This window comes from Rhinatrema bivittatum, chromosome 2 (assembly GCF_901001135.1).
Source record: "Rhinatrema bivittatum chromosome 2, aRhiBiv1.1, whole genome shotgun sequence".
Lineage (NCBI taxonomy): Eukaryota > Metazoa > Chordata > Amphibia > Gymnophiona > Rhinatrematidae > Rhinatrema > Rhinatrema bivittatum.
In genome coordinates this window covers 141267670-141290281 of record NC_042616.1, presented here as the reverse complement: position 1 = coordinate 141290281, position 22612 = coordinate 141267670, and the positions used below count along the sequence as shown (strand labels likewise).

General features: G+C 42.3%; 1 protein-coding gene and 1 long non-coding RNA gene across 15 annotated transcripts in view; one reads left to right on the top strand and one right to left on the bottom strand.

The window, feature by feature from the left end:
* KIAA1217 (KIAA1217 ortholog) overlaps positions 1–22612 on the top strand; it is a 925495-nt gene that overhangs the window by 325573 nt on the left and 577310 nt on the right. For 10 of the 14 annotated variants that reach the window (XR_003854495.1, XR_003854494.1, XR_003854493.1 and 7 more), the window contains exon 2: positions 8323–8606. Coding sequence is in view for 10 of the 14 variants with exons in the window: in XM_029588689.1 (XP_029444549.1) it covers positions 8323–8606 (284 nt within the window). In the remaining 4 variants the exon portion in view is untranslated. Of the gene's footprint in view, positions 1–2894; positions 3140–8322; positions 8607–18750; positions 18892–22612 lie in introns of those variants that run through there. The other 4 variants (XM_029588682.1, XM_029588683.1, XM_029588698.1 and 1 more) reach the window with 4 other exon arrangements.
* LOC115084179 lies at positions 9200–9861 on the bottom strand. Its single transcript, XR_003854496.1, has 3 exons — positions 9814–9861; positions 9500–9534; positions 9200–9327 (listed from the first exon to the last, which is right to left on the bottom strand). It is a non-coding gene; the product is annotated as an uncharacterized LOC115084179 (long non-coding RNA).

The window sequence follows — 22612 nt, the reverse complement described above, 5'->3', positions numbered from 1 at the left end:
ACAACATGCATTTGCATGTTGTGGGCGCTATTAGTTTCGGGGGGGTTGGCCGCGCGTTTTCGATGCGCTATTACCCCTTACTGAATAAGGGGTAAAGCTAGCGCGATGAAAACGCACGTCCAAACGAGGGTCAACAGAATGCTCCGGTACTGAATCGGCCTATTAGTGAGCTAACACATCAATCATAAAATGAATGAATGTTGAAATACAGGCATCAAACATGGAACTTCACCATCAATTTCCACAGTAAAGACCTCCACCCCATGTCAACATATGCCACCCTGAAAACTTGTAAGGCCTTTAAAATTTACAAAAGAAAGTTTGGGAGGGAATTTTTATATATATATAATGCCTGATGTGTCACTCAAAGATCATATTGCATTTAGAAACAAAAGTACTTAGCTTCTTGAAATTGTCACCCTAAAGGAACTTAATCCAACTATGATCCTACGTTACATGTGTGTACATGGCACAGAATCCATTTACTTCTGAAAGTGTTTTTAAAAAATGTGATCAACTTTTTTCATGCAATTTTGATACCATTCCTCTACTGTATCCCTCCTCCTTCAGCTGCCCTCTTCCAGCAGTTTTAGTTTGTAATGTAACAGCTAAAATGAGAGTTCTATACCCCTATCCCCCACTCTCCCTCATCCCAAGACTAATTTTTACCATCTATAGTACTTCCCTTGATGCTAAATTTAAGTATCGGTAACAAAATGTGCGATGCGGGGAGAAGTAGGATGTGACCTCCCACAATGCACTGGGATGTAATTTTGAAAACATGACTTCATGACCTGGAACTTGTTAGCAAGTATAGGACCTTATTTACTAAACTTTTTTTCCTCATATAAACACAAAATTTCAACTCATCTAAATTTTGAAAATCTTAGTATACCTATAACACTTAAAGCTCAGAATTTAGGAATAATTCTTGATTCCTCACTATCTATGCAACTTATATTTTATCAGTTGTGAAATCATTTTACAAAATGCAACTATTAAAAGATTTAAAGCCTCTGCTTGAGACCCATGATTTCCTGTGGTTTTACAAACACTAATACTCACAAAATTGGACTATTGCAGTTCTCTATACTTAAGTTTACCAGCTAATGTCACACGTCCATTACAATTAATCCAAAATTCATCTGCCCACATCTTAACAAAAACCCGTTTAAGAGACCACATAACACTCGTACTTTCTTCCTTACATTGGCTCCTAATTGTGTTTGGGGTTCAATATAAAGAATGAACTATAATGTTCAATCTGTTATGCAAAGACTCCACTCACAAGCCAGCAAGACAACTGTGTTCCGCAAATAAATTCCTACTCAAAATTCCTGTACTTAAGGTAGCGAGACTGGACATTACCAGAAGCGGTGCTTTCTCAATCACTGGACCCAAATTATGGAACTCACTTCCAGAAGCCTTAAGAGTGGCTACAGATGTTAAAGAATTTAAAAGGAACTTAAAAACTTTCCTGTTCAAACCGGCCTTCTGTTTAGTCGCTTCGACATAACAGGATATATATATATATGACTCTCAATCTAATTCTTCATGGCACAATGACATCTCATGTTTTTCTTTTTCTATGCAGAATGATTGGTTTGTTACTAGTCCTTTTACTTTTGTTTTATTTGTGTTTTTGAGTGTTGATGATTTCCTTGTGCATGTTAATTTGTAAACTGCATCATCCGTTCCCTGTAGACTACGGTATATAAGACTTCTTAAGAAAGAAAGAAAAAAAGAAAGAAGATAGGGGAAAAGCCTTAGTAAAGCACGCCCATAGTATGCAGCCCAGCGAATACCAAATGAGTGCAAATCTGATGAGGTAGCTCTCTTTATAATGTTAAAATCACTTTAAAAAATGTACTTTCGTCAGTCTTGGCCCATCAAGAATCTTCAGTAATGACGTCTAAAACATTTCACGCAAATCATAATTTTTAATCACTGGTCCTCGCTAATCTAAAAGCCGATGTTATGCCCCAGGTCTTTGTATTGCGTTTAGCTATATGAAGTGACAGAGCTCATGGTGTTCAGGTTGCCTTTCCCTTCCGTAGCCTGCAGACATTGTTTGCTGCATTCATTGTCTGGGCACTTTGCCAGTTTTCTGTGAATGAGTACAAATCATTGGTAAGTTGCAACATAAATATTTGCAGGTATTTTTTATTTTTTATTTTAGGAGAGAATGCAATTGTTTGCTCCAAGGCAGTGAAGAATCCTTTCCGATTTTTTAAAATGGTGACAAACTTGAAAGATATATAATCCCATTTTATTTTTCCTCAATGTGGTAACTTGAGGGGAAATTAGCATTCTCGTAGTTGCCATTTGCTAAATATCCTAAACTCCAAGAATAATTAGACAGCTGCTCTATTGAAGAAGTTGTGAATACTGTGTGCACATGTATCATCATTAGAAAGCATTATATGCACAATTCTAAATGTCTCTGCAGCTGAGTACATTTATCCAAGAAGGGTTTCACATCATCTTTTCATTTAAACTCTACACAGGGTTGGGTTTTTTTTTTTTTTCCAAAATGGCAATTGTGCAGTTTTCTAGAAATCTCTACAGGCACAGCAGGGTTCTGTGTTTACAATGTTCAAGTTTGGTCCCATGTTAGATATTTTAAAAAAAGTAATAATAACTTGAGGATTGAGATTCCAGCCGAGATGCATGCCTTTCAATCATGTGTGAAATGTTTTCCTTTCATAGTGCCACCGTGCTTAGCTATATTTGTAATTGGGATCAGTGGAAAACACGCAGGCTAGGCTCTTAGCCACAGCACAGACCGTCACCTGTTGGGGCCCTGACTGAAAGCAGCTTTACAGGCTATTCCCCAGTAGCAGCACTGGCAGGAGCAGACCATGAGCCTCGCTCAGCACGGGATATAATCACGCCCCTGGAATGCAGCTTACTTTCTGAAAGAGACTTGGCATTTTAGAGCACCAGGGTACTGTTCTCTTCTCTGTGGGCTTTTCCTTGTACTTTTTTTTTCTCCCCCCCCCCCAAATTTGTGTGTGTGAAACCTCTGTTGAAGTTTACTGAGCGAAACTTGTTCTGCAGTCAGGGACAATGGAGGAAAATGGACTCCAGAAATCTGAGCTGGAGTGCCTGGCTAGTTCAGAGAGCAGACATATGAAGGGTAAGTAACCAAGTCACTGAAAGGTGGAATTACAGTACATTATATAAAATAGTCACTGACTGCTTCTATAACTTGAATGGCAAACTATTTTGTTTTTATAACCTGAAAGCTCAGAAAAATGAAGACAGCTGTCAAAAACTTATTTAATGGATTGCTTTCTCATGTTTGTCTTAGTTTTAGAAAGTTCTTTTTGTTTGTGTCTAAATGCTTGAAGCCGAGAAGAGTGCTGTTTGTTGATATCACTTTCAGTGACACACTAAAACACGATGCCTTAGATGTTACCCGATAGCACAGGAAGGATATCTGGTGTCATTGGCAGTTCTGGTAACTAACGCTGTACTCCGTGGCAACTCCTGGAGCAAAATAACTTTCTACAGAGCAAAACAGAATGCAGTTTAATGATCAACCGGAGTTTATAGCAGAAGGCTTGTCTGCAGAGTTATTTTGGAATAATGCCCAAAAGTGTATTGGCCTGGTTTGCATGTCAAGGCAGCAGAGGTGTGCTTGCTGTTCTGAACTTTAGCTTTTGGGTAAACACAATATCAGCTGAATCCTGAGATAACATATTTGCTTACAACCAAGAAAATAATGCAGGCTGCAGTTGCTGAATAACACAGCCACTTAAATTCAGCAAATATGCAGATTTTAGCAAAGCGCCTGCTTCTTGCTCTTTGAAATGCCTTAAAATATATATTTCTAACTGAATGACAAAATGCTTTGCTGGATGTCATTGTTAGCTTGTAATACTGATATATATCACATAGGTGGCAATAATGGAAAAAAAAAAGCAAACTATTAGAGTATGAAAGCACTTTAAGGGTTAATAGAGTTTATTTGGGTGCCATGATTGGTCATATTGCAGTGTTGTGTTTGTGTAATATGTCTCCTGTGTATGAGACTCTGCACTGGGGAGTGAACTGGCTTTCTGTCCTTCTACCTGTCTTAACTTCCCTAGTGCAACTGAAATCCCCAAAATGCTTACTGCTGAAACCTGTTATTCTGTAGTCCAACTAATAATGGTAAAAAGCTGTTTCAACTATTCAGACTTCAAATATAGTGTTAAAATTGTATCCTTAAGAGAGGATTATTAACCAGTATCTTGATGCAGAAGCAGATTTCTTATTCTTTAAACTGTCATGACATTGTATAATAGCTAATGGTGTTAAAATACTTTTTTTAAAAGTTGACTTTTATATATTGTTTTATATATTCAGCCTGATGTACACTGCTTTCACTCTGCCTTTATAATTAAACAAATGAGAATGTCAGAGCATTAGGAAGATACCATTTGGAACAAAAGTAAAAGCCCGGGGAGATCCATGAAGTCTGCAGAAGGAAAAATGATTTTCTTCTGTTGATTTTGCATAAAACCCCTAAGCGGATGAAACTCAGGTTCAGGTCTAATTTGCAGAAGACATTGGAAAACATATTGGAAAATAGGTCCCCCTCACAGCAGCTAGAAGTAATGTAGGCTTTCACAACAATCCTGCTTTAAACCATATTTAAGAGAGGTGTTCTGGGGAGTGAACCTTATGCACAGATTTTAAGATTCTCAAACAGGTGCCCGGTATCTTTCCCACTTTCCCCTATTTGGGTGCAAAGAATACAGGTGCATTGTATCCGCACATCTGGTAGGATGCTCTCAAGGGGAAATTACAAGATCCGCCAGGATAAAAGCGCCCGCTTACATAGCAAAAACATGGCCTACTGAAAATGGCCGCCGCCTTCCCCTTTTATTTGAGCAGTATTCATCAACATTAATTCCTCACTAACCTCTGCTCCAGACTAAATTTTTTAAGTGGTGAGCACATTATTAAGGAGCCCTTTGTACTAAGCATTTTTTATCATAGAGCCAAAATAGGAAAACCCCTCTCGTAGATCAGGCCCGAAGACACAGAATAGGAGAGAGGCCTTAATGAATCAGGCACTATATCTGTTTCTTGCTCTGGTGGATGCAGTGGAGTAGATTTTCAAAGGGGTACGCGCGTATCCCCCAAAAACCTACCCCAAACCCCCCCTGCGCGCGCCGAGTCTATTTTGCATAGGCTCGGCGGCACGCGCAAGCCCCGGGACACGCGTAAGTCCCGGGGCTTGCATGGAGAGGCGTGCTGGGGGCGTTTCAGGGGCGTGGCGCGGGTGACGCGACGTTTCGGGGGCGGCGCCGTGGGCGTGGTTTCGGCCCAGGGGCATTCTGGGGGTGTGGCCACGCCTTCCGGAACAGCCCCGGGGTCGGGTGATGGCGCGCCAGGAGCCCGCTGGCGCGCGCAGATTTACGTCTGCCTCCGGCAGGCGTAAATCTGGCGATAAAGGTAGGGGGGGTTTTAGATAGGGCCGGGGGGGTGGGTTAGGTAGGGGAAGGGAGGGGAAGGTGAGGGGAGGGCGAAAGAGAGTTCCCTCCGAGGCCGCTCTGATTTTGGAGCGGCCTCGGAGGGAATGGAGGCAGGCTGTGTGGCTCGGCGCGCGCAGACTGCCTAAAATCGGCAGCCTTGCACGCGCCGATCCCGGATTTTAATGGATATGCGCGTATCTATTGAAATCCCACATACTCTTGTTCGCGCCTGGTGCACGAACAAAAGTACGCGCTCGCACAAAATTATAAAATCTACCCCACTGTGAATTGTAGGAGAAAGATGTTGTGTGGGCTTATGTGTCTCTTGGGCTACCATTTAGGACTGCTGACTGATTTAACAAGGGTTTGGTTTCAAAAGAGGAATGTATTTTGCAATATGATGGTAGTGTTTGTTGCCTCTTATGTTAATATTTTTTGTTCATGATAAAAAGATGTCATACTGTAGTATCCTCTCTGAATATTACAAACCAATAAGGGTTCATGTTATTCAAGGTTGCCAAAATTGCAGCAGATTGTGAGGAATTGCAGAAGGACCTTGCGAGACTAGGAGCCTGGCATCTGAATGGCAGATGAAATTTAATGTGGGCAAGTGCAAAGAGATGCATTTAGGGAAACGTAATCCCAACTACAGTTACATAAAACTGGCTTCATTATTAGGAATCACCACCAAGTAAAAGGATTTTGGAGTCTTTGTGGACAATACATTGAAATCCTCAGCGCAGTGTGTGGTGGTGGTAAAACAAACAAACAAACAACCAAATAGAATGTTAGGAATTATTTGGAAAGGAATAGAGAATAAAACTGTGAATATCATAATGCCTCTGTATAGATCTATGGTGTTACCGCACCTTGAGTACTGTGTGCAGTTCTGAGCACCCCATCTGAAGAAAGATATAGCAGAACTAGAAAAGGTACAGAGAAGAGCAGCAAAAATGATAAAAAAAAGGATGGAATGGCTCCCTTATGAAGAAAGGCAAAATAGGTTAGTGCTATTTAGCCTGGAGAAGAGACAACTGAAGAGACATCATAGATGTTTTTAAAATCATGAGTGGGGTGGAGCAGATAAATAAAAAATAGTTATTTACTCTTTAAAATAGTACTAAGAATAGAGGACATGCCATGAAACTGGAAATTAGCAGATTTAGCAAATTGGAGAAACTACTTTTTCACTAAACACACAATTAAGCTATGGAATGTGTTGCTGTAGGACATAGTGAAGACTTCTAGCTGAGCTGACTTTAAAATGGGTTTGGACAAGTTGCTGAAGGAAAAGCCTACAATAAATTATTAGCCAGGTAGACTTAGAGAAACTAACCACTTAAAAAATATAAAAACCGCCACACTGGGTCACACCAAGAGTCCATGAAGCCCAGTATCTTATTTTCAACAATGGCCAATCCAAGTCAAAAGTACATGGCAAGATCCCATATAGTAAATAGATTCTATGCTGCTTATGCCAGGGATAAACACTGATTTTCCTCAAATCTACCTAGTTAATAACAGTTTAACCTGGTTAAGAAAAGTTATGGACTTTTCTTCCAGGAAATTGTCCAAACCTTTTTTAAACCTAGCTATGCTAATTGCCTTTATCACATCCTCCAGCAATGAATTCCAGAGCTTAATTGTGGGTTGAATTAAAAAATATTTTCTCCAATTTGTTTTAAATTGCTGCTTAGTAACTTCATGGAGTATCCCCTAGTTTTTTAGTTTTTAAAAGATTAAGAAACTGATTTCGAATAATAGAAGGACTAGAGGGCATTCCATGAAGTTAGCAAGTAGCACATTTGGGACTAATCGGAGAAACTTCTTTTTCACTCAACGCACAATAAAGCTCTGGAATTTGTTTCCAGAGAATGTGATTAGTGCAGTTAGTGTAGCTGGGTTCAAAAAAGGTTTGGATAAGTTCTTGGAGGAGAAGTCCATTAACAGCTATTAATCAAGTTTTCTTAGGGAATAGCCACTGCTATTAATTGCATCAGTAGCATGGGATCTTCTTAGTGTTTGGGTAATTGCCAGGTTCTTGTGGCCTGGTTTGGCCTCTGTTGGAAACAGGATGCTGGGCTTGATGGACCCTTGGTCTGACCCAGCATGGCAATTTCTTATGTCTTATGTTCTTATGATTTGCATTTAACAGTTCCACTGCACTCATGATTTCATAGACCTCTATCATATTTCCCTTCAGCTGTCTCTTCTCCAAGCTGAAGAGCCCTAACCTCTTTAACCCTTCTTTATAGGGGAGCTGTTCCATCCCCTTTATAATTTTGGTATTCCTTCTCTGTACCTTTTCTAGTTCCACTATATCTTCTTTGAGATACGGCAACCAGAATTGCACACAGTACTCATAGGGGCAGTCAAACCATGGAATGATACAGAAGATTTATATTTTCTGTTTTATTCTCCATTCCTTTCCTAATAATTCCTAACAATCTGGGAATGAGCAACAAGGAATTATATCTACTCTTTGGATCTGTCAGATACTGCTTAACTGTTCAAACTGGTCACTGTCAGAAACAGGATGCTGGGCTCGATGTGCATTTGGACTGGCCCAACATAGTACATCTTATTTTCTAAACTTCTAAAGTTCTCTTTTGGTTTTTAAACTTTTAATATGGAACAATAGATCTAACTCAATAGCAGGTAGACTTAACATTTGTCAATGACTTGATTGAGCAAAGCTAGCAAAACTTTACAGACAAACCTGCGCAAACCATTATTATCATATAAGTCCTGCCTATGGTGTTACAATTTATTGTATTGGTACAATTACAAATATTTTCTTCTAAAAGCTGAAATTGTAGATATCAAGTTCTCATCATGCACTTTATGTTTTCAGACCAAGGGAAAAAGAATACCCATATAACATCTTTTGAAGATGCTGAATGTCACCGAGCTAAAGAACATCTTGCTAATGGAAGCAATCACCATCCCAATCCGAAGTCCACTCGCAGTATTCCTCGAAGACATACAGTAGGTGGGCCGCGTAGTTCCAAAGAAATCCTGGGAATGCAGACGTCAGAGATGGACAAAAAGAGAGAGGCTTTCCTGGAGCATCTTAAGCAGAAATACCCTCACCATGCAAATGCAATAATGGGTCACCAGGAACGACTGAGAGATCAGGTATGAAATGCAAACTGCTCAAGTGGAATTAACTGGGTGGCAGGTTGTAGGTTTTTATGGGGGAAGGGATACCCGTGTGCTATCATTATTAGATTTCTGTGCATTTAAATAGTCTACATGTAATCAAGGAACTCGACAACTGGAAGGCAGAATTTAAGGTTTTTAATGTATAGGTTTTTATCCTTTTTGAAGCAAGTGCTTCAAAGGATTTGTAAGAGACTTTATGGGTTTCTGCAGTAATATGAGGTGGTTGATTGTATTCAGAAGTTGAAGAGGTGTATGCTGGAGGCCACTGCAGATTAGCTTCAGAGACCCTGTATGTGATTAGTATGTATTAAGAAGTTCCCTAGTGATTTCAGACTTAAGAATCACAGATTGAGATTGGCAGGGAGAAGCTGAAGAACGAACATCTTTGAATGCTAGCACATGGCTCCCTCATAAATGTTTCTAGCTCACTCCTAAGCTGGCCAACTGTTTAAACCATAGGAGGAAGACTCAGTTCAACCCTTTAAGCATTTCCTCTTTCCAGGAGTTATTCTTACCATCTTGCATCTGGTGGCTTTCAGTAATTAACTTCCTCTGTAATTGGTTTCTGAAAGAATCAGGCTTCTCAGCTGGGAACTCCATCTTTTCTGAGATGTAATCGGTTATGTGCCACCACTCAGGTCATGGAAACAGGGACTCAGAAACAACTGTAGTAGCTCTTGAAATGTTTGTGAACCTGTAATTTAAACTGGTTTAGCCTACCCAGAAAGAAGAGCTAAAATGGATGATAATGTTCATGCTACTCTGATAGTCTTAGCAAAGAAGTATTTTTATATGATTGTGTTTGTGGATAGGACTTGTAAATTTCTTCATGCAAATGAATTGACTTACTTTTAGAATCACAATACCTGGAGTGGTTTGAACTCATCAAGTTGTTCACACCCTGCATAAGAGAGTAAAGAAGTGATAGCCCAAGTAATTCGTTACCTATAACATCCAGAAAAATGTTCCCTGTCCTCAGAGGGGTCTGATCAGCCCATTCAGGAGACTGGCTCACCCTGTTGGTCTACCACACCCTCTGACTATTAAAGAACCCTAAGGCTTGTGTCAGGATTAATACCCTTTTCATAGGAGTTACAAATAGTTATCCAAATAGTTATGCAGCTATACTATGAAATTTGAGTGACTGCTAACTGTACGAAATTTCCAAAGATGAGCTCACTTGTTGATTCTTGCCAGCTTTTCAACTTGAGGTGTCCTCTGGCCTGAAACAAAAATTACATCTTATTTCATTTATCCTGGCGATTTGCCTTTTTCAAAAAGCATCAAAGCGAGAAACAATATAAATAAGAAAATATATCGCAAACCACAATTGTAATTAAAACAAAAAAAGAATATCAAAATACAGTAGCAATACAGTACCAAGTTCTAGTCACAATCTGCCTAGCAGTTAAAATGGATAATTTGGAATCTGAGTTTCATATAGGCAGAAGCAGCCTGAAGAGACAGGACAGTTAGATTCTCCAGAAAACAAAGGGACTCTAAAGGGAATTCCAGGGGGAAACACTGCCTTAAGGCAGAAAGAAAAAAGGGGAAGGCAGCTGGTATAGGTGAAGCTCCAGCCTGTCCCGCTAAAGGGTGCATCCACCAGCAGACAGGGTTGGCCTAACGGAGTTGCATGCTAGGCTGTGCCAATCACCCCTTGGCACCAAGGGTTGACCAATACCTGTTCCCATGCCGGCATTACAGTTTGCTGAGGTCATAGACCCGGCGGACTTAGCCTCCCTATAGGCCATTCCAGGCATAGCTCATCGGATACAGCAGTAGCAGCAGGATATCCTGGATCAGATCACTGGGGTTTTGGAGAAACTTGCTTCTCACCTGGAGGATCTACCAGTGGTACCTCTGGCTCCTGACCCTCCCGTAATCCAGCTACAGCCAGTCCTGACACCAGCCCCTAGGCCTGTGCCACAGCTTCCACCTCCACCTCAGTTTCATGGCAAGCCTTTGGAGTGCAGGGGTTTCCTTAATCAATGCAGCATGCATGTTGACCTTCAGGCAGTCCTCTTTTCTACAGCAAAACTAAGGTGACATACATTTTGTCTCAGTTGCGGGGTTCATTGTGGCTTGGGCCTCTCTCCTCTGGGAAAGGGATGATCCTCTCCTATCCAACCTGGACCAGTTCCTTTCAGAGTGCATCTGTCATGCAGGCCAGGGGCACTTTGCAGCATGCTGCCCTGCTAAGATGGGAAACACTAGGACCTAGGGATAGCAGAAGAGGCCAACCTAGGTCAACCCAGCTCCTCTCCTAGTTCCTATTTGCCTCTTCTATGAGTGGACCCACATCCAGGTGCAAGCCTTTCTGGATACAGGCATGGCAGAAAACTTAATTGCAGAGGACCTAGTGAGTTGACATGGGATCCATACAGAGTTGTTGGAAATGGCGCTCATCATTTCGTCTGTCACAGGAGAGCCCCTGTCTAGCCACGTTACCCTGTCTATTGGGCCTTTACAGGTGCAAGCTGGCCTGCTTCACCAGGAGCAGATCCATCTATATGTTCTGCTGGAGGCTATCAATGATGTCATCGTGGACCTCTTTGGATAATGTAGCACCAGCCCTATATTGACTGAAATACCCTGAAGATCCCCAGATAGCAAGCCACCTGTCAGACACGCTGCCTATCCCAAGTTCAACCAAGAACCTCCTTGCCCAGGTGGCTGTTACTCAACTATTCAGTTTACCCCTACAATATTTAGACTGTTCAGATGTGTTCAGCAGACAGCCAGCGGAGACTTTGTCACCCATCACTCCTATGATTGTGCCATAGAAACATATAGAAACATAGAAATGACGGCAGAAGAAGACCAAATGGCCCATCCAGTCTGCCCAGCAAGCTTCACACATTTTTTCTCTCATACTTATCTGTTTCTCTTAGCACTTGGTTCTATTTCCCTTCCACCCCCACCTTTAATGTAGAGAGCAGTGATGGAGCTGCATCCAAGTGAAATATCTAGCTTGATTAGTTAGGGGTAGTAGCCGCCGCAATAAGCAAGCTACACCCATGCTTATTTGTTTTACCCAGACTATGTTGTACAGCCCTTATCGGTTGTTTTTCTTCTCCCCTGCCAATAAGCAAGCTTCTCCCCTGCCAATAAGCAAGCTACACCCATGCTTATTTGTTTTACCCAGACTATGTTATACAGCCCTTATTGGTTGTTTTTCTTCTCCCCTGCCGTTGAAGCAGGGAGCTATGCTGGATATGCGTGAAGTATCAGTTTTCTTTTTTTCTCCCCTGCCGTTGAAGCAGAGAGCTATGCTGGATATGCGTGAAGTATCAGTCTTCTCCCATGCTGTTGAAGCAGAGAGCCCTGCTGGATATGCATCGAAAGTGAAGTATCAGGCACATTTGGTTTGGGGTAGTAACCGCCGTAACAAGCCAGCTATTCCCCGCTTTGTGAGTGCGAACCCTCTTTTCTTCTCCCCTGCCGTTGAAGCAGAGAACTATGCTGTATATGCATTGAAAGTGAAGTATCAGGCTTATTTGATTTGGGGTAGTAACCGCCGTAACAAGCCAGCTACTCCCCTCTTTGTGAGTGTGAATCCTTTTTTCCACATTTCCTCTTCTTGCTGAAGCTTAGAGCGATGTTGGAGTCACAGTAAGCATGTGTATGTTTATTTAATAAGAGTATTGTCTCCAGGCAGTAGCCATCATTCTGGCGAGTCACCCACTCTTCATTGGCGGCCTCTTGACCGCTTCAATCAACCCTCCTCCTCACCTGCTGGAGCCAGATTCTTCTTCATGGGGAAGAAGGATGGGTTGTTACATTCCTGCATAGACTATCATGGTCTTAATTCTGTCACTAAGAAAGATTGCTATCCCCTTCTTCTAATCTCTGAGCTCTTTGACCACCTTCAGGGCGCTCAGTTCTTTACCAAGCTGGACCTTCGGGGAGGTGGGGGGGGCTTATAATCTGATCAGAATCTGTGAAAGCGACAAGTGGAAAACCACCTTTAATACTCGTGATGGTTACTATGAACACTTAGAGATGCCCTTCGGGTTGTGCAATGCCCCGCAGTTTTCCAATTTATGGTCATTGAGATCTTCCAAAATCTTTTCTATTCCAATGTGGTAGTCTGCCTGGATGACATCTTGATCTTCTCCAAGTCCATGACTGAGCATCACCGCCATGTGAAACAGGTCCTCCAGAGATTGTGGAGCACCATCTCTATGCAAATTGGAGAAGTGTACAATTGAACAAGAAGAGCTTCCCTTTCTGGGTTTTTATTATTTCTCATCAAGGTCTACGAATGGACCCAGTCAAGTTAAAGGCCATACTGGAGTGGCCCCAGCTGATGACCCTTAAAGTGATACAATAGTTCCTGAGGTTCGCCAACTACTATAGATAATTTATCCATGGTTACTCCTTCATAGTGACCCCCTTTAAGGCCATGATCAAAAGGGGCTCCAAGAATTGGACTCAGGAAGCTGTCCAGGCCTTTGAACATCTCATAAAAGAATTTACCCTTAACATGTTCCTTCATCATCCAGATCCATCTGGGCCATTCATCTTGGAGGTAGCTGTGTCTGCCCTTGGGGTATGTTTTGTCCTCCTACAACAGAACAGACTACAACAGAACAGACTACAACAGAACTACATCATTGAAGATTGCGAGTTACTAGCAGTCAAATTGGCCTTCGAAGAATGGCAACACCTGCTGGAAGAAACTAAGCACCCTGTAAACATCTATATGAATCATAAAAATCTTGAAGTTTAAACCCTAGGCAAGCCTGCTTGTCATTGTTTTTTAATCAATTTGACTTCAAGTTATGGTATCGACCTGCAGAGAAGAATTGATGGGCTCTCTTGATCTTTTGATAGCAAAGAAACTCTGGAAGTCTCATAGCACATCAGAGACCCCACTAAAATTGTTGTAGCAGCCACATTCACAATTCCTCCGAGGAAGACTGTGGTGCCCTGACATCTACAACAAAACGTTCTGCAATGGAATCATGATTCCCCACCTATTTGGTTATCCTGGCATCACTCGGACATTAGAATTAATCATGCAACACTACTAGTGGCCCCAGATAAAAACCAATGTGAAGCATTACATTGAGTCATGCCCTACATGTGCAATGAATAAAAGTGTCAGAGCATGACCAAGGGGGTTATTACAACCGCTGCCAGTCCTCAAGGAATCCTGGACCCACTTGGCCACTGACTTTGTCACTGACCTTCCCCTCTCTGGCACCAACACCACCATATGGGTGGAAGTGGACAGAATTTTCGAAGATGTTGCATTTCATACCCCTTCCAGAGCTTACATCAGTGCCTGAATTGGCTAAACTTTTTGTCTGACACATTTTCCGCTAACATGGCCTGCCACCTCATATTCTCTCAGATTGCGGTTTCAATCCACAGCTCATTACTGGAAAGGCTTGTGCAAAAAGCTTGGAATTTCATTGGACTTCATCTCAGCTTACCACTCCCAAAGAATGGAGAAACCAAATAGGTGAATTAAAGTCTCAAGGCTTTTCTGCATGCCTATGTAACCCAACACCAAGATAACTCGCTCGGCCCGGACCTCGTCTTCAGCTGACCTTCCTGGGAGTAAATCCATTTCTATCTGGTGTCTGAGTTTGGTGACTGGAGCCCTCTTCTGGCAGGATCTGTCTTGGAGCACTACCCGGATTCCTCCTAGTTCCTAAGCCTCTATCTTTGTCTGAGTATCCCGAGTCCTTATCCTCGCCTGAGTCTTTCCAAGTTCCAAATCCTCATTGGAGTATCCGGAATCTTCTCCTGACTCTCTGAATCCACTTCTGATCTCCACCTACATCTGAGCGTCTTGCGTCTGAGTTCTAAGCCACCTCACGTCCTCGTCACGTCTGAGTTCCAAGTCACCCCACGTCTTCGTCTCATCTGAATCTCTAAGTACCAAGCGTCCTCGTCTCGGCTGAGTCTCCAAGCATCTTTGTCTTGTGTGAGTCTTCATGTATTCTCTTCTCTTCTGAGTCCCAAGCTTCACGTGTCTTCATTTCATCTGAGCCTCCGAACTTCCTCGCCTTCTTCAAGCCGTCAGCCTAGTCTAAGGCCAAGGTCTCGTCTTGTTCCAGGTACCAGTACCATCACCTGTCCTCGACCTCTGTCCATCCTACCCAGTGGTAGGCCCGAAAGGGCGATTGAGTGGCCGGAGGGCTACCTCAGAAACCAGCATTGCATTGTTGGGTCTCTACCGGTGCGTGCAGGTTTGGCAGGGCGGAGGTCAGTCTGCTCCTCCCATGCTGGGACACATTTTGCCTGCCGTGGTACTTCCACGGAGCTCCTCTCTGCAGTCGCGTCGTGGTCCATGGGTACACACACCCCCGGAATTGGGAGCGCTCCTTCCCACAGATTCCAACAGACACAGCTCTTCCAGAGTAGGTGGAAGTGCCCCTCTTTCAGTAATTGATCCAAAATCCAAAAATAGCCAAAACTCTAATCCTCAAAATCTTCCAAAATTATTCTCTCCTCAAAACACCCCACTCTTCAACTTTCCAGCTACTCCTGGGTCACTTTACACTTAGCTTTATCTCCTAATCCTCTCCAGTAGCTCCTAACCCTTTAACTCTGAGCCAATTTATACCCCTAGGCCACAGCCCACAAAAAGGTGGGGACAGCAGGGGGAGGACCCCAAAAATGCAAAAACCCTAATAATTTCTGAAAAACAGGGTAAAATATTAGTGGCGAGCAAAGCCTGGCCACACCCGTTATGCCAATATCCTTTGAAGATACCTCTCTCTGAACGATGTTCTCCTGTTTTAGTGTCGGCTTTCCCACATGATCTAGTCGCCGGGAGCCAAGTTCCACCCTGGTTTAGGTGGAGCCAATCCTTTCAGAATAGGTTGCTCCTTCCCCAAAATGTTGCTGAGGTCCTAAAAAATCTAAAGTCCTCTTCCTTGCACCATTACTTTATCCATGTATTGAGACTCCAGGGTTCTGTCTGCCTCTGGTGCCTGGTGTGTGGAATGGGGACATTTCTGGGAATGCAGCAACCAAGAAGAAATGATCGGACTATTTCCAGAGTATCCGTGCGAAAACTCTAGACGTGTTCACTCCGGAGTCTAACAAAGCTTGTATTAAAGTTTCAGGATACATAAGGACAAGTAAAAACAGGAAGCAGAGTTCAAAAGACAGTCTCCGGTTTATCTGCATGGAAACGCCGGATGCACTGACTTCGGCGACCAACAGAGCTGATATATTTTATAACAACATTGTTTCGTGGTAACAAAGGAGGATTGAATGTGATATTTTAAAGGACCATTGAGAGTACTTTGCAGCCCCTGAGGCAGCTCGTTCAAATGAGCAAAACTCGGCCAGAGTCGGGCTTTCACCTTTACTAAACCACATAATATACGAATCCTGTTTTTACCGATCATTTCTTCTTGGTTGCTACTTTGCCACTTTGGATTGCCTTCTGTCTTGTTTCCTGGGACCATTTCTGGGAATGCTACCCTGAAGGTTCTGGATTTTAACATTCTACCTAAATGCTTAAATTGGCTTCCAGAAACTCGCTCCTGCATATTCCTGTGTTGTTGATGCTCACATGTATCATACCAGCTGGGTCCACCCCAGCATTGTCTAAAATCCTTTCTGGGTGATGTGTGAAGTTTGCCCCTTTTGTACTAGCCAGGAAAGTAACCAAGTGATCCTCATGCCCACCATTCACCCAGCTATCTACATCCTAATGATTGAATCACCAACTACAGTAGTCATCCTCACCCTTCCTTTCTGGGCACTTGTCCCTGGAGACATATCCTTGGTGTGATTTTATACTGCGTCAACTGGAGGGCAGGTCTTAGCTACAGGATCATTTCCTGCAACACTGGAGTAATGCTTTCCTTCCAGGAGACCAGGCTCCTCCAGGGCAGCACAAAGGCTGCCATACTAGAAATGGGCCCACTCTGCTATGTTCCCGAAGGTCTTCTCAGCTCCTCCAGGTCTGCCACTCTAATCATCAGAGGCATATGTGTTCTCTGAGTGCCAAGTTCTCTTTGCACTAGATGCACATATACAGCCTCTCACCAGCTAGTAGATAATCAAACTTGTAGCACTCGGTTCAAAACATTAGATAGCCCCCAACTGCATCTTAATATTACTGAGTTATTATTTAAGATTGCCAAGGGAGTAGGGATGCTTAATCTAATGTAAAGTCCCTTAAATTTATTTGGTGTATTGTATGTAAGTTTGCCAATGATCATTAAGAAGACAATCAGTTAATCTGTTTAATAGGGCAGGATTACTCTCTTGTTTTATCTAAATCCCTGAGTCTTGTTGTGAAAAATTTCCCTCTTGTCCTTTTAATTGGGATAACAGTCTGTGAATCAGAGAATGTGGTTTGGATGGACAGGAGCTGGGGAGGCGTGATGGGCAAAAAGATAGAGGAATAACTAATTTAGCCCACAATTTATCTTCTCTACCAAGTGTTAAGTCACAAAAATTGCTCAGCAAAGCAATGTTTGTAGATGCTCAGCAAAGCAGTGTTTGTAGATGCTGTCAGTTCACCGGCACAGACAGCTTCTGTTCTCAGTAATCCCTCAGGATGGAAGGTAACTGAGCTCTTGCCTTGCTAAATATCTGTGCCACTAAGAGAAAATCCCTTCTATCCTGCCACACCAAAATGAGCATCCTCTTCTAGGTGACCTTGCTTTTCAAAACATCACAGGGGCTGCCAGACTGAAGGTAGAACCACGCCACCATGTTCTTGATTGTCTCCTCTGTATACCTTTCCATCTGCCTCTGCTTTTCCAGGTCTGCCACTCTAGTCTCCAGAGATCAGACTTGTTCACTGAGAGCCAGGTGCTCTTTGCCCTGGGTGCACGCATACAACCTGTCTGTCATTAACAGGTAAATAATCATACATGTGGCACTGGATAGCTGCCATCCCACTGCTGGACTGTTGTCTGCATCTTAAGAAGTGGGGATTCTTTATCTAATTTAAAGCCCCTTAAATGTATGAGAGATATTTTATGTTAGTTTGTCACTGACCTGCAATAGAACTATAATTAGTTAATTGCAAAGGTCAAGTTATTTACTTGTTGATGTGAAAAGTTTGCCTCCAATACATATCAGTGGATTGATGGGAAGAAACAGCTCTCTCCCCTTCACACAGCAAAATAACACCCTTTAGCAAAACTCTTTTGTCCAAACACGCTATTAATTCAACTCGGCAAACACTTTATTTTGCAAAATATTTTTATCTAAGCACAATGTTAATTCAACCCAGCGAACACTTTCTTTTGCAAAACTTTAAACACTCACTTTCCCCCAGCAAAACCAATATTCATGCCTCTATAAACCAATACTACAAGCTTAATATTGAAAAAAAAAAAAACAAGCTTTAACCCATTTCAAGTTGTCACACGCCAGCAGATGCAGCCTCTGCCATCAGCCCTCCCTCAGGATCTTGAGCTTTGAAAATAAACATCATGGCATTTTACAGCAAAAAAAGAAAAAGAAATAGAGTCACCTGAAGGGGGAGCCGAAAGTAAAGTGAAGCCGTCTCAGAACCTGTGCAGGCAAACCTTTAAATAAAGGTCCAAAAGTAGCCCCCTGCTGGTGGATATTAAAAATCAGTTTCCAGTGTAATCTTAGATGGCAGTCGGAGACACATGTGGCACACTAGGTTTTCGGTTAACTGATAAGTACATTTTCAGACAGGGAGGGGCAGCCAATGAAAACCTGTGATTCCCAAGGCCGAGACTGGTCTTTTAAGAGCATGCCAGGCTTTTATTTTCTGTTGTTCTTTCTTTCACAAACGAACAAATACAGCTCAGTTCCTTGTTCTGTGTTGGCACAAGTTGCGCTGTGTGATCTTTAACATTTTTTTTGCTTCTGTTGTACATATGAATTCTTCAAACCCCCTCCCCCCCCCCCTGTAAAAGTCCGAGTGGGTTGTCAGGTCTGACAAGCAACGCTGGCATGTCAGCAGGTGGGGTTAATGTAACCATAGAGATTTTATGATGTCATGGTTGAAAGAGCATGTTAAGGCAACCAATTCAACAGGTAGCTGCATAAAAAAAAAAAAAAAGAAAGAAATGTCCTGTAGGCTGGGAGTAGCTTTTATGCAAATGACGCAGCCTTGCTGGAAAAGCAAAGGAAAAGCAGGGCAGAGAGATGGAAGGTTTCTTACCTGACAGCTCTAAAGGATTACAGCTGGGCTCATTGTGAACTGAAACTTTTCCCGTGGTTGGTTCTTGTTGTGGGTGAACAGCGGTTGGATCACATAACTTCCCTTGTGCATCACCTGTGAGACCCCCAGGTATGGATACACCTGAGAGAGATTTTTAAAAGTACTTTTGCATAGGTTTTTTCTAGGCCACTTTTCTTTTGGCGAGTTAGAAGAAGGTTCTTGCTTGAGTACAATCGAGCTTTTTTTGGCATGGAGTAATTCTTTTCCAAATGTAAAGGGCGGTGAGTCTGAGAAATGAGGTGATAGGATGTACATTCTCAGGATGTGGCAGTGTGTCATCCGGGGATGTGAATAATGCTGAGCAAAAACGCCTCAGGTATGGTATTTGCAGAAGGAACAAAGGACAAAGATGTGTCCTCGGCAGAATGCAGTCCTTTGACTGAATGTTGCTCTGCTTTGTTTTGTTTTGTTTTTTTCCTTTCATTTAATCCAGGACTTTACTTATTGAAACGTATAATTAAACCTTTCACGTTTCACTTTTTAAATAACATTTTAAAATGTCGCATTCATTTGTGCCGTTTTAAGTTGCCTAGCATGTGCCCGTGCTACTTGGCTGTGATCGTCTTCTGTGATAATGTAGGGGGGCAAAATAATGGGGGGAAAAAAGATAATGGGGGAAAAATGGGGGAAAAAAAATAATGGGGGGAAAAAAGAAACTGATCCAGTACTGATGTGCACAAACGCACATCCTGAAGTAATTTCCTCTACCTAAGAGGTGGTTCTGAGCAACCCTATGCCTACGTCACACTCCAGCTTCATCTTTTGCTTCCAGTTGGTGTGGATGGTCCCATCAGTCGCATTTGTAAATAAGGCTAGCTACAGAAACAGGGTGCTTTGTTCTGGCCACCTTTCTGCTTACATCCATCATTAAGTGAAATTGTGTGAGCAGGTATCAAATTCTCCTTCGTTGGCTGGCTGTGGCCATGGAGAAATGGCTTGGGGTAGGGCCCGAGATCTGCAAAGTTTAGTTTAAAGGGTTAGCCTGGGGACAGAAAGGTGGGGTTTTACTGCTCAGCGTCCACAAGCGTAGAAAGCTGAAACCAGAGAACTCTGAATTGGTCGAAAGACACCTGCGAACTGTAAGCTGGCGACAGAAACCTGATCGGCTTGCATGTAAATCTTCAGCAGGAAGGAGTTAGTTCGCAGGCCTTAAAAAATGTTTTAAGCACGTTGCCTAAATCTGACTGAAAAGCAAATGTCTGAAGGCCTTTTGGCCTCTTGCGTTCCATGGTGGGCTCTATGACAAATGAAATACCTGGCAAAATGACAATGGTTCAGGCAGCAGCTGGACCAGTAACGTAGGGGTCAGTGTGTGATATTGCTAACTAGGCTTTCATATTTCCTGTAAGTATATTTTGTCTTTTTATTTGTGTAGAGATAACGCATCCTTTGTAGTAATTAATTATTGTTTTTACCGTCAAGCAAATTAGCTGATCCTGATAAAACACCTATAATTTGCAATTTGAATATTTAGAAAAAACTGAAAAAGAGTAACTTTAAAACAAAATATTTCCAAGGGACAAACACCCTTGCCATTAACTTTCCCACTCAGACCCTGAATAAAGGTAGATGAAGTATTCTGATCCTGGAGTGCGTGAAATTGCTAAAGGAAGTGACATCAGTGAGTGAAAACAGCAGAGTAAACTAAATAAGGTGAAAGAAATGTTGAACAAGATTGCATGTGATGTAAACTACAACTGCAGAAAAGGTCCTTCTCTATGATTTGTGCCATTTCTTCAGATGGCCACACAGAGACGGTAACTTTAAAATGAGAGTGCGGGCACACATGTACATGTGTATACGGGTGTGTGGGTAGGGATGTGAATCGTTTTTATAACGAATTAAAATATCGTACGATATTTCTTAATTCGTTATATATCGTTAAATCGGAAAACGATCACATTTTCCCCGATTTTTTGTGAAAGATAGTTTTTCGGGTTAGTGCGCGCCAACTCCCATTAGCGTGCACTAACAAAAAAAAACGTTTATTTTTGTTATTTTGTGTTACTTTTTGTTATTTTTTGTTAGTGCGCGCTCTTTTTACTAAAAAAAAAAAATGATGATCCGCGGGAAAACGAGATTTTCCCACGGCCACAGGAATCTGAAAGCGCAAACAATCGGGCACCCGAGGCACATCCCTAGTGGCTATATATGTGGAAATTTTATATCCTGCGCGCGTGTTATAAAATAGCCCTAGCATGCGTATGTGTGCATCCACGTCGTGACCAGTTTCACCAGTTCCTCCACCAGTTTGCCCAGTCTAGAGCTAGGTCCTCCAAAAAGCCCCCTGGTCCTCCAAAAAGCCCCCCTGGTTCTTTGGCCTGTACTCCCCCGGTTAACCCAGAGCCCTAAACACTTCATAGATGCCTGGAAATAATTGTATTAAGACTTACACCTCATCCATAGCAGAAGTGACTTTGCGCTAAAATATACCTGGGCGCACAGCCAGGCACGAAGCTACTTGTGTGCACGTCTCTTGGCCCCATCCCGGAATACCCATGCCCCGCCCATAATCCCCCCCCCCCCTTTTCTCAATTCACACATCAGTACCTGTATATGCATGTGGGCAGCTTAGGAAATCAGATGGACATTTGCATGTATTAGTTGCGTGCACATCTCCTGGTTTTGGCATGCGCCTGCCTTTTAAAATTCACCCTTAAGACAGTACATGGCACTTAATTATTTACCCTAATGATGGTTTTAAAGGGAGACATTTTCAAAATCTCTGTAGACTTGCAAGCTCATTTTCAAAGGGAAATGCCCCAATGAGTTTCACTTTGAAAATGGGACCTACAAAGACATATCCATGAACTTTGCACCTGCTGTTTGAGTGGGTCAGCTCTGTGGGGAAAAGTACTCAGCCCTGCCCCTGGAAATGCCCCTTTTCCTACGAATCAAAGTATCCGCATCGTTTCACAGGCGGCACACTTTTATCTACTGTAGTGCTGGGCAATTTTCAAAAGCCTGTTTTGCACGGGTAAACACAAGTTTACCCTCATAGAACATTTTGGGAATTGACCTCCCCACATAGAGAGGATACGGGGATGTGAACTCAGGAACGGCACGGAGTACAAACATGAAGTTAGTCCATACACCCTTTTAATCCTACAAGTTAAAGAGCATTTTTTTCCATTCCGTTCCATCCCAGCCAAATAATATAAACATATTTATTTTTGTGCAGATTAGTAAATCATTCCTGTATCAGAGAAGAAAGGTGACTCATATATATGAAGTATTTTACTAATCAGTCACGACATGGAAGTTCCCATATTTCTAGTGTTTTTGTAGCAGTCTCCGGTAGGAAATCATTTACAAATGAAAGGTCAAAGAGCAGTGTAGGAGCAATTGACAGAAGCACTAAGTATAATTGTAATGCAAGATTTCGATATTCTTTTCTAGTTTTTGTGTATTGATAAAATATATTAGTAAAGCATGGACCTAGTGTCTTGCAATGGGGCAGCAGTGCTGTTCTTAAATAATACTGACTTTTGTAACTTGGCGTTTTAAGTCACTTCACTGCACTTTCTGGATCATGAAAACATATTTCATCCTGAAGTGTTTTATTAATTAATGGAATAAATTAAACGTGTCTTCCTTTATTTAGTGGGCAGTTTGCTTTTGAAGTGCCTAGCACTGAATGAAATTCTGAATATTTACCTGGGAAAGTACTTAGCTCCCATGAGCATTAGTTTATACCAATATTAATCTTCTCCCAAGGGATACCAGTGTGCAGCTTGTGTGGCGGCACAGGGTGTCCTGCTCAAGGGGGCACTGTTACCTTCTCCCTCCC